The following is a 12,751-nucleotide window of genomic DNA, read 5'->3' on the forward strand; positions in this document are numbered from 1 at the left end:
CGGAACTTTTCTGATGTGAGGTCAAGGTGAGACGGCGACATCACATTACCCAGAAGGCCACAGCGATCCCACCGGTTCACATACAGACTGAAAATCGAAACCGTGAAGTCAGATCTGGTTTTCCATGCAGGCTAATGCTAACCCAGGCTAACTAACCCTGTCTATTTTTTGGGTTAAACCTACATGGCGGCACTCTCTGATGATGTCACACACTTGCACACTGAAAACATTCGCTAGTTGTTTCAGTCGTTTTTTTTTTTTATTGTTTACAACAAGGCTACATCACCGATGATGTCATGGTGTCAGTCTCTCATTACCCACAGTTCACTCTGTCTCACTTTGTGGAAAAAAAAAAAACAACTAAAATTCAACCAAAGTTAAAAAGGTCAAAGGTGACGCCAAATCCTCCATCAGGCCTTCTGGGGCAGCCGATCGCCCAAAAGCAATATGGGAATTTTTTTTTGGCTCATTGTTGGCACGGACAAAAAACATCACGACCAAAGTCCGAAAAAATAAATCTCTTAAAAACGTCCATGATTTCTCACGAGTGGAGACCCCGCAACAGGACTCCTCCAGGCCCCGCCCACCTGACGCCCTCCTCAGGTGAGGTCAGGGGGAGGACTCAAACTCCGTCAGTCCTTCAGAGTGATTCTTCCCGTTTCACTTTTTAAAGTCCCCGGTCTCCGTCAACCAATGACCATCTTCGTCGCCACTGTGGTCGTCTCCGTCACCTCCGTCTCGTCCCTTTGATCCTCGTCTGCAGAAGCAGCTGTTTGTCGTCACCTCTGAACGTTGGTCAACGAAACATTTAACCTGGAAGACGAGGAAGACGGTCATGTCACAGTGATGTCACAGCGCAGTATCAGTTACACACCGCTGGGTTATACAGTGGTGTGAATAGTGTGTTAACCAGTCACCTGGTTGGGTATGAATTGTAGTGTAAACAGTGACCTGACTTGGTGTGATGTGAACAGTTACTTGAAGTGGTGTGAACAGCTATGTGGTGTGAAGAGTTACTTGATGTGGTGTGAACAGTGACCTGGCATAGTGTGAACAGTTATGTGGTGTGAAGAGTTACTTGATGTGGTGTGAACAGTGACCTGGCATAGTGTGAACAGTTACTAGGTGTGGTGTGAACAGTTACTAGAACAGTTATCTGGCTTAGTGTGAACAGTTACTTGGTGTGGTGCAGACAGTTACTTGTTGTGATGTGAACAGCAACCTGGTGTAGTGTGAACAGTTACGGTGTGGTGCAGATAGTTACTAGAACAGTTACTTGGTGTGGTGTGAACAGTTACCTGGCGTAGTGTGAAAAGTTACTTGTTGTGGTGTGAACAGCAACCTGGCTTAGTGTGAACAGTTACTTGGTGTGGTAAAGATAGTTACGAGAACAGTTACCTGGTGTGATGTGAACAGTTACTTGTTGTGGTGTGAACAGCAACCTGGCGTAGTGTGAACAGTTACTTGGTGTGGTGCAGATAGTTACTAGAACAGTTACTTGGTGTGGTGTGAATAGTTACTGGAACAGTTACTTGGTGTGGTGTGAATAGTTACTGGAACAGTCACCTGGTGTGATGTGAACAGTTACTTGTTGTGGTGTGAACAGTTACCTAGCATAGTGTGAACAGTTACTTGGTATGGTGCAGACAGTTACTAGAACAGTTACTTGGTGTGGTGTGAAGAGTTACCTGGTGTGATGTGAAGGGTGCAGCTATCGGAACAGTCTGGTAAACTCTCTGATGGCCCAACAGACCTGTTTACACTCCTCTGCACTGAAAAGACACAGAAACATGGATGCAACAGTGAATATTTTGTTTTCCCAGGCGGAATTAGGATGTTGAAACAGGTGTTTGGTTGTGAACTCAGGCGAGGATCATCGACGCTGAGGCAAGTTTAAACTCGCTGTGTTCCACACCGTGTGATGAGTCACAGCATGACTCACCCACGTTTTTCTCTGATCAGGGAACACGCGGTATCATGTTATAACATGACAGAAGGTGTGTGACTTCAGTGTTTTCACAGACTATTGTCATTGCGACCGTATCACCTAGGACAGGGGTTCCTAAGGAAAACCCGAACCCCTGTCCAAACGAATTACAAACATTTATATGCAAAAATAAACAGCGGTCACAGGGATGTTGGTAATAAATATCTCAATTTGATTTGGGTGATACCGAGTTCCCCATGGACTTATGATGTGTCAGTCACTCACACCTGAAATAAAACACCCGCTAGCTCAGCAACCAATCAGAGGCGTGTAAATCCAAAACCTAGATAAACATCAGCGGCTGTGTCGTGTCGGGCGACTCACCTGGTGACCTGTTTGTGGAAGTCCGTCAGCTGTTTGTGAGTGACAGTCACGGCGCCTCCTGACGTCTCCTTCGGTAAACCTTTCAGAGCGTTTTCTAACCAGCGGCAGAACGTCTGCAAACACACACACACACACACACAGTGAGAACCTTCAACTGTCACCTGACGGTCACATGACCAGGCGCTGACTGGTGCGTTCACTCACGGGTCGGTCGAACATCATGAGCTCCCACAGCACCTCTGCGACATCTGGCAGCGTGTACGGCGGCAGACAGAAACAGCACGAATGCATGAGCTGCGTGACGAGCTGCTGGCCGTGCTGCTCCAAGGCCTGACCAATCAGCTGCTTCCGCACCTCGAAGTCGTCCTCGTGCTAAAAAAAAAAACAACGACGTACATTATTATTAACGACTGCAGGCGGAGACTTGAGAAGACGCCCATTGGCCGCGTGCTGACTCACATCGTTGGCGACTCCCGTGTGGATGAGATCACGGACAAACTTCATGACGCTGCAGTTGGCGTCTCGATGGTCCAGCGAGGTGGCGGCGATGGCGCACTGGATAACGTGAACGATGATGCTGCTGCTGAGTAACGTGAGCGGACTCCTCTGCACGAACCTGAGAACGTCACACGGAAACCTCAGGTGAGTCCGCAGCAAAAAGTAGATCGACATAGTCGTTCAATTTCTTTAGGATATCTCAACGAGCCACTAGGGGTTGCAAAAAGAAGTGAGCTGGATCTCGATGACCCCTCAAAGCTGCTTCACACTAGTGATGAGCCGATACGGTGCTCAGCAATCGGTCCAATATTGGTCAAAATCACTGGATCGGATATTGGACAGAGATGTATTTCAACAGCATTTTTAGCTGAGTCATGTTGTGCACACTTTATTACTTTTTATTTCTAGAACAAATTCAGAAAATAGCTTGAAAAGGCACAAATGTGTCGTTATCGGCTAATGTAAAATGTCTGTATCGGACTGGTATCGGCAGGCACTCAGGGTTAGTGATATCGGTATCGGAAACTAAAAAAGTGGCATCGTGTCATCCCTACTTTACACTAGTCAAAGGTCGACTCCCTCTACCACATCCATCATTAAAATCCGCCAACCCAGACATTTATGTCATCATTCGGTTCGATTAAAACATGGACTCTGACAAAACCACGTCCCCATAACTGCAATGCACCACAGGAAGTGCAGGGGGCAGTGTGCCCATTTCTACTACAAACAACAAAAAGAAGAAAACGAAAAAGAAGAAGAAGAAATCGGGGTCCGAGTACTGAGACATGTTGTGGGCTGCTTATTTCTTCTTTATGGGAGAGGAATATTTGTTACAGTCGTAGAATTATGTCTTTGACATAGCGTGAAATCGGCCGATACTCGCGTTTGCGATGTCAGCATCAGACCGGTCACGTGACCTGCCACATACCTGGTCGCCAGCCTGAACAGGTCGTCCACGGTGTCGGGATGGTTCCTCAAACCGTTTGGTTGCTCCAGCAGCTGGAAGGTCGGCATACAGAGTGCCTGAGGAGGACGAGAGGAACACCTTCATCATCATCTCTGCGCCACCAAGTGATGAGAGCGCGTCGGCGCCACCAGGTGGTGCATGTATTACCTGTAGCATGTCTAGCAGTCCCTGCCTGCAGCCCTCCTCCATACCGTACTCGTCAACTAGGATGCTGCCCAGGTAGAGGAAGCACGAGTGTGGATACAGCTGGTACACACTCACCATCTGACCAAATCACACAAACACACACTCACACATCAGAATCAAACTCCACGTCTCTGATCGGTCACAAATCACGGCGGCGACTCGACAGTCCGCACACACGCGTCTCACCTGAGTGACGAGCGGCTGCAGCAGGGAGGCGGAGCCTTTCCCGACGCACCTGACCGCGAACCTGAGACAGCGACAGCATCGCTCCACGATCCTGTTGTCGGCCTGATACGTGTTCAAGGTGCTGGAGAGCACGGGCCAGATCTGCAGGGGAGCACAGGTAAGTCACATGACGACAAAGAAAGATCCAAAAGGATCTACAGGTGACGACGAGTCACATGATACAGACATATTCAAATATGATTGACAGGTGTGTTACCTCCTGAATGACCTTCTGACACGGGTGAGTCTGTCCGTTCTCTACGATTGGATTTGTATGTCTGAAAAAACGTCAGTGAACAGGTGAGTGAGTGAGTGACTACTGAATGAATGAATGAATGAATGAATGAATGAATGAATGAATGAAGTGAACTCACCTGAAGATCACAGCCAGTCTGTCGAGCCACACCGTGGGATCGGCCGATTTACCATTTGTCGAGTCTTCTGCCAGAAGCTGAAATGACATTTTATTTTGAAAGATTCTGTGAGGCTCCATTTCTGGCGGAGTGTTTTATTTTTGATTAAAGGTTCTGCTGAACATGTGTGACCCCTGACCTTTTTCAGGGCCAGCACCTGAACAGCGCACAGGTCACTGAGACACTCCGCGATCTTCTCCAGGGGAAGACGAGCCAGGACCAGAGCCGTACCTGCACAGGTAAACACAACAGGTGAGAATGTTCCTGAAGATGTCTCCACAACCTGAAGATGAAGATGTCTCTACAACCTGAAGATGAAGATGTCTATACAACCTGAAGATGTCTCTATAACCTGAAGATGTCTCTATAACCTGAAGATGAAGAAGTCTCTACAACCTGAAGATGTCTCCACAACCTGAAGATGAAGATGTCTCTACCACCTGAAGATGAAGATGTCTATACAACCTGAATATGTCTCTATAATCTGAAGATGAAGAAGTCTCTACAACCTGAAGATGTCTCCACAACCTGAAGATGAAGTCTCTACAACCTGAAGATGTCTCTACAACCTGAAGATGAAGATGTCTCTATAACCTGAAGATGAAGATGTCTATACAACCTGAAGATGTCTCTATAACCTGAAGATGAAGATGTCTCTACAACCTGAAGATGTCTCTATAACCTGAAGATGAAGATGTCTCTATAACCTGAAGATGAAGATGTCTCTACAACCTGAAGATGTCTCAACCTGAAGATGTCTCTACAACCTGAAGATGTCTCTATAACCTAAAGATGTCTCTATAACCTGAAGATGATGAGGTCACTAAGAACCCGATGAGGTCACTAAGAACCCGATGAGGTCACTAAGAACCCGATGAGGTCACTAAGAACCCGATGAGGTCACCACAGGTGTGCCGTACCTTTTAGCAGTCCGATGGCGGCCTCTGACGACAGGGCGAACGAGTCCAGAGAGCGTGCGATGTCCAGGAGCCCGTGAAAGTGTTGGGCCATGTGATCTCTGCACACGGAGCAGATGTTGTGGATCGCCTTCGCCGCCGCTGACGCTAGCGATTTTTCTCTGAGGCCTTTCATCAGGTAGCTCAACACCGGGTCTGACAGGAAGTACACAAATCTTTCAAAGTTAAAGTCTGATACAGACGAATAAAACAAAAATAGGAAAACCCCATTAAAGTTTTTTAACAATATCTTCTTACCCAGAAACCGTGGGTTCCTGTCCATCACCTCGCTCATCTCTCCAACCAGCTCGATGCTCGTGTACCGAACCGCCATGTGGACGTTTTCGGGAAGTAGAACCACCTGCTGCAGAACCTCGCACAGCGTCGGGTTGTTTTCCCTGCAGAGGAGCATAAAGTAAATCATTCAGGAGTCACCGACTCAGGAGAATCGGGACGTCGGGTGCCGCCGGTACTCACGGGTCAACACTCTTAGCGATGGCGGCCATGATGAAGAGAACGGCCTCCGTCACCTCCCAGGGAGGGCTTCCATCTTTTAGTGTGGAGTAAAGCTGAGGAGGAGCAGAAAAGAGGCGGTGAAAAACATTTTCAGAGAGAATACGTTTGTAAAAATGATTCTTCTATAAAAAGGTAAACGCACCTGAGAGAAACATTCCATTGATCCAACGAGAAAAATCACATCTTTGACGAGGTCCGACACTCTCATCCGGAACTCTCCAAAGTCATCCGTGTCCTCAGGGATTCCTTCCTGTGGATTTGATTAATAACGAAAAAGGGTTATTTTAAATCGGCGGAGTGTCGGCGATCAACGCAGTCATGATCAAAGCGAAGAGAAGTCTCACGTGATCGGGGTCGAGCTGACAGTGTCGAGCCAAACAGTGCAGAAGTCTCTGGATGTACGGTCTGAAGATGGTGTTTAGTGTCACGTCGTTGATTTTGTACAGATGTTCCCCGAGACGATACCAGAAGTTGAAGGAGATTTCAACCACCTGTACAACAATGAGATGAAAAACACATGTGAAAACAAACTAACACAACAATATGAAGCAACATGTACAACAAACACAGTATCTATGTTTAACCAAAGGAAAACACATTCCTCTGGTGTTCTGTTAGTTTGTACTGCAGATGTCATTCTGTAGCAGGCACGTGATTGTCCTACCTCGTCATGTGGTGTAATGTCGTTTTTCTACCTCATCCTGTGGTGTCATGTCGTTTTTCTACCTAATACTGTGGTGTCATGTCGTTTTTCTACCTCATCCTGTGGTGTCATGTCGTTTTTCTACCTAATACTGTGGTGTCATGTCGTTTTTCTACCTAATACTGTGGTGTCATGTCGTTGTCCTACCTCGTCATGTGGTGTCATGTCGTTTTTCTACCTCGTTCTGTGGTGTCATGTCGTTTTTTTCTACCTCGTTCTGTGGTGTCACAACGCTTTTCTACCATGTCCTGTGGTGTCACGACGTTTTTCTACTTCGTACTGTGGTGTCATGTCGCCTTTCTACCTCGTCATGTGGTGTCATGTCATTTTTCTACCTCGTCGTGTGGTGTCATGTCGTTGTCCTACCTCGTTCTGTGGTGTCATGTCTTTTTTCTACCTCGTCATGTGGTGTAATGTCGTTGTCCTACCTCGTTCTGTGGTGTCATGTCGCCTTTCTACCTCATCCTGTGGTGTCATGTCGTTGTCCTACCTCGTCCTGTGGTGTCATGTCGTTTTTCTACCTCGTCCTGTGGTGTCATGTCGTTGTTGTGTTGTCCTACCTCATCCTGTGGTGTCATGTCTTTTTTCTACCTCGTCATGTGGTGTCATATCGCCTTTCTACCTCGTCCTGTGGTGTCACAACGCTTTTCTACCTCATCCTGTGGTGTCATGTCGTTGTTGTGTTGTCCTACCTCATACTGTGGGTGTCCTGCACAGATCAACAGCAGCTCAAGCGTCCTCAGGTCTCCCGTCCCCTGACCTGGACTCCTGACTGTTGTCTCCAGAAACGTCTCACACAGCTCAGTGAAGATCCTGCAGTAGTTCAGAACTCTGAAACACACACACACACACACACACACACGTTAACAATGACCCACACTCAGTCAACAACCACAAACACTTTTTTTTTTCCCCCTGTGTCCTCACTTGTCCAGGTCTTCTCGTGCTACAGCCATGTGATACGCCGTCTCCAGCGTCAGGACGCCCTGAAACAGCTGCACACCTAACGCCATGTGGTGGTCGACATTCTCTATGGCGTAGAGCGCCGAGCAGACGCAGTCCGACGCCGCCTCGTGGAGGTTGGTGGAGGTTTCATCCCTCTGCTGTGGAGATTATTGCCGTTTACATGTTAATCTCCTGTCTTCTATGTAAACAGGAAGCAGACGTGACTTTTATCAGCAGCGTGACACTCACCAGGACCTGGAAAAGAACCATGAGCAACTGATTTGAAGCCATGAAGTTGCTGTCGAGGACGCCGAGGTTGAACCAGCTGCCCAGACAACGGAACACTTTGATCAGCATCTTCTCATCGTTGCCCGTCTTCTCCACACACGACGTCTGTGATCAAGAACAATAATCCCAGAGTGTGAACGTCTAATCTCAATCAATATACTACTATGAAATACTCAATCGATAAATACGAAGGGATTAGTGTGAGCGAACGGACCAGCAGGGTGACCACGGTGCTGGAGTAAAACGCCAGATCCTCGATGATCTCCGTCCTGCGATTGGCTCCGATCCGCAGCGATCGACTGTGGACCTCCTCCGGCAGCACGGTGAGGATCTCCACCAGGAAGGGCATCGAGCTGACGTCACTGTTGTACCTAAGAGTGGGCGGGGCCAAGGGACAGGTGACGTCACTCTCGGCGCCGACGACCGACAGTCATGACACACATGAAACGACGCCGGCAATGCTTACTTTTCTATGAGCGTGTGAACGCATCCTTTCCACGACGCCATCTGCAGGGCGAGATCTGCGATTGCCAGAGCGAGCTGACACAGAAACACATCGACCAATCAGACGCAGAGAAACCGATCCTAAACCTCATTCACAGGCTTTAAATCACCACAGATCAGACACAGGTCAGAATGATTGACAGTTCATCGCCAACACATAGGGTTGCACAGGGGGGCAGAAAATTCCCAGAAGGTTTCCATGGGATTGGGAACTTTAGTTGGGGAATTTTACAAATATTCCAAAATGGGAACTTTCCATGGGAGTTATGGGAATTATTGCAACCCTGCTGAAAAATACTTGCCACTCAGGTAATGTAATGTTAGCATACACTTAATTAATCAACTAATTCTATTATTGATTAATCATTTGAATGTTTTTATCATTAAAACAAGTTTTTAAAAGTTAACATTTTCTGGTTTACTTGCTTCATATCACAAAAAACACCATTAAAACTTAATAATTTTCAGTTTTCTAAACAAAACCTCATAATTTTGAGGTTTGAAAAACACTGCTTAACATTTTCTGGACTAAACTATTAATCTAGAAAACATTTAATTAATTAATCTAGACAGATTATTTCGATAATGAAAACAAATATTCGTTGAAATATTCGCAGTCCTAAAGGAGAACGAGGACCGGGTCCTCTCACGTGGTCTCGGACTGAACCAGGTTACCTGTGTGACGATGATGGGGGACAGGTCTTTCAGGTTCTGGATGTGGGTCAGCAGAGAGTCCCGCAGTGCATTGTGGGTCTCCGGCGGAAGCTCAAAGAAGGACGTCTGGATCTTCATCTTCATCGTCTGCGCAGCGAAGTAACACGACTCAACGTCCTGTTTGAGCTGCAGCAGCTGATCCGAGATCTCCCACGCGTACATCTGGAACACGACAGGAAGTGATGTCACACGTCGCTCAAAAACTGCCACGTCACGGCGTGGAGAATGACTCGGCATTAACGTTGCCTGCAAATGTCAGTATTAACGTTTTTGTACCTGTTGGATGACGACACCGTCATTCAGTTTGCACTAATCCTGGATTAGATTGTCAGATTACGAGGGACAGTATAGTGTAAGATTTTTTAAATTCCAGAAGACGGCAGTTAGGACACAACATGGACGTAAGCTGCTGTTAAACCACACAGACTAAGATTGACAAGCGTCTACAGAGAGATCGAGTCTCCACTTAACAGCGGTACAAGAATGTCAGGAGGGTTCAGGTGAGGGGCGGAGCGTCAGGGGAGATGCAGAGGTGGGGACACGCCCACTCCTGTGGTATGAGTATAGACAGTATATTTAAAAAACAAACAGAGACTTCTGGTTTCCTGGGTGAAGTCAACCAGGAAGTGAAAACATACTGAATAGCCACCAGGGGGCAATCTGTTTGAATTTACTTGATTTATAATGATAATGATTTGCAGGACGCAAGATACTGGACTTTTTACTTTTTTCCATTATGCCGATTTATCAGAGTGTTTAAGTTTAAGTTTCCCCCCGCGCCCGATTACAGAGGTAATTTTGTCTCTTCTGTCGTGAAATGATTTTTAGCAGATGTGTATAAACATTTTCTTCATTGTGGAAAAATAAATAAATATGAGTTAAAGAACAGCACAAGCATAAAAGTCAAGGGGGTAGCAGCCTATTTAGACTATTGTTTAGTCATTAGTCATTTTGGGGGATTGTTTGCCTGATATCCTACAATACATTTTTAAAGCCAATATTTGCCGATATCAATGTCGTACCTATAATATTGTGCATCCGTTATGGTCTTGAACACTAATTCACGAGCTTCAGGTTTTCTACAATATAAAATAGTATTTTACCAATTAGAGGAAAATGGACGATAAAAGTACGACACATTTAAAAAAAAAACACCTGTGTGATTGACAACTGGTATCGTCCAATAGAGAGGCCCGATTCCAGTCGCAAAACTTTTTCTTACCATTGCTGCTTCTAGTTTGTTCTAATTTCGAAAACCAAACGTCCTGTTTACACCGACATGTTCATGTTGATGTGTTTTAAGTGTGTTAAAAAAGTTCTGGCACGACACACAGACAGATTTTTATCAAATGACAGAGTGATGTCATCATTCTTTCAGCCAATAAGATTTTAAGGCTCATAATAATAATCACGAGGAGCAGACTGTGCTAAAAAAACCTGCTCATCCTAAAATACTGACCTCTGACCCTGGAGACAGGGCCCCACCCTGCGATACAGAAACTCACTTCATCAACATATTTGTTCAACAGGAAGTAAGACTGATGCTCACTGTTACAGCTGTGGGGACTTGTATAAATTTGATATTGATCTAATCAGAATCATTGATCGGTTCGTTTGATCGCCGGCAACAATGGCGCCGACTGCGGCTTAAATCCACACTTTTTTGAACGGAGTTTGGTTTGGGGCCACAAATGAGACGAACTTCGGTGTCAGCCGTGACTCACGGACTAAAGTGAGTCGCAGCAGTCATGCTAGCACTCACACGGCTAGCGGTGTGTAGCAAACTGGGCCCCGATCAAACTAAAACACGGAAGTTCAGTGGAAATCCGCCTCATTTTACCGTTTGCACACGAAAAAAAACACGGCAACAGTGACACGGCGTGTATGTGTCAACGCTAGCAGGCTAGCGCGGGCTAAAGCTGCGTGTTTTCATCCATTCATTGCGTTAGCTCGGTTTAGCTGTGATGCTAACAGGAACCAGCGGCTCCAAGACTGCGCACTTCATTTACGCCGGGTCTTTTCACCGCGGCTAAACATTCGGACCCGGGTCCATCGGGACCACTTGAGACGCTCGCCGGACTCTCCCATTTTCTTACCGATCTCTGTAGCTCCCCGAGCCACACCGAGGCTCGCTCCTTCCCGGTCGGGTCCGGGTCGTGGTACAGGGCTTGGACCGCCTGGTAGACCAGGGTCAGGTTCGGTTTGCCCCCCTCCATGACTCGGCTCAGAGGCGGGTTTGAATAAGGCAGAAATGTAACCAACAAAGCGGATCCGTGACAGTCCTACACGGCCTGAACGTCGACCGCCATCTCGCACAGGGTTCCCGCGTGCAACCGCGACGTGTCCCGACTGGAAACGTGGGCAGGAACAAAAAAGTTCCTGCTCTGCCGGGACGGAAAGATTTTATTCAGAGCGACTAAAAATATTCAACATGGCTGAATTTGAAGTTCTTCATCATTATCATCACCTTATTACACTTTTTATTATTATTATTATTATTATTATTATTATTATTATTAACTTACTTATTATTCTTATTCTTATTCTTATTCTTATTATTATCATTATTATTATTATTATTATTATTATTTGTATCGTTACTATTAACATTATTATCATTATCATTATTATTATTATTATTATTATTGTTATTATTATTATTATTATTATGAGCTCGTACAAACTAAATGTTCAGAGTGGCCTCAATCACGTGGTTCACATGTACAATGTCACCTGAATTATTAAAACTATTTGACACAAATTAACTGAATCGTTTGTGAAACGCTATTTGCACAGTAAAGAATGAATGAATAATTAATGTTTGGCTGCATGTATGAGGATCAAACTGAAGTGTTTCTCTAAAGCCATGGTTCTCAAACTGTGGCGCGTGCAAGCTTCCTCTGGTGGCACTTGGAGGAAAATCAGAAATACTGATGTACTGTATACCAGGGTATGTGTGATCGGAGAAAATTAAACAAATAACAAAAAATGTATTAAATAATTAATTAAATGATAATAATTAGTCACCTTATCTCTCGCTCCATCTTCATCTCATTTCTCTATACCAGTGTGTGAAGTGAGGAAGAGGAGGATGATGAGGGAGGGAATAAATCTGCCTTCTGTGAAAAGTCTGTAGCTGACTTTGCTCGGTCTATTCACACCACTGTATTTAAGCATTGGTGATAATGGTGTTACATTGAGAGCTCAACATTTTCTCAGGTGCTACTTGGTATAAAAAGAGAACCAGTGCTCTAAAGGATTCAGAAAGAAAAACCTGATATTTAAACTGATTAAATACAAATGCACAAACAAAATTGACACAAATACTCACAATAAAGTGTTTAAACCACAAAAACACTACATTTTGTGAAGGCGATATCACAGTAAAGGGAGAGATTAACCTGCAGCTGAAGTTGTTTCCGTTAATCTCTGTGTTTTGCTTTAATCTGAGTTTGGGTTATGTGTTAATCGGACTTTATGTTCGGAGGATTTGAGTGACTTGAAGACCATAATCTCATGTAA

At 45.5% G+C, this 12,751-nt stretch overlaps 1 protein-coding gene across 1 annotated transcript; it reads right to left on the minus strand.

The window, feature by feature from the left end:
• Nucleotides 1–234: 234 nt before the first annotated feature.
• Nucleotides 235–11,597, minus strand: tnpo3 (transportin 3). The gene is made up of 23 exons (XM_058625146.1): nucleotides 11,326–11,597; nucleotides 9,191–9,391; nucleotides 8,478–8,551; nucleotides 8,226–8,382; nucleotides 7,973–8,116; nucleotides 7,706–7,881; nucleotides 7,471–7,609; nucleotides 6,420–6,566; nucleotides 6,218–6,325; nucleotides 6,037–6,128; nucleotides 5,818–5,957; nucleotides 5,524–5,715; nucleotides 4,743–4,834; nucleotides 4,565–4,641; nucleotides 4,408–4,468; nucleotides 4,152–4,292; nucleotides 3,927–4,043; nucleotides 3,741–3,835; nucleotides 2,771–2,927; nucleotides 2,516–2,683; nucleotides 2,312–2,424; nucleotides 1,689–1,772; nucleotides 235–813 (listed from the first exon to the last, which is right to left on the minus strand). The coding sequence occupies exons 1-22, from the start codon at nucleotides 11,443–11,445 to the stop codon at nucleotides 1,712–1,714; spliced, it is 2,772 nt and encodes a 923-aa protein (XP_058481129.1). The 5' UTR covers nucleotides 11,446–11,597; the 3' UTR covers nucleotides 235–813; nucleotides 1,689–1,711.
• Between the last annotated feature and the right edge of the window lie 1,154 nt (nucleotides 11,598–12,751).

Source organism: Solea solea, chromosome 3 (assembly GCF_958295425.1).
Source record: "Solea solea chromosome 3, fSolSol10.1, whole genome shotgun sequence".
Classification (NCBI taxonomy): Eukaryota; Metazoa; Chordata; class Actinopteri; order Pleuronectiformes; family Soleidae; genus Solea; species Solea solea.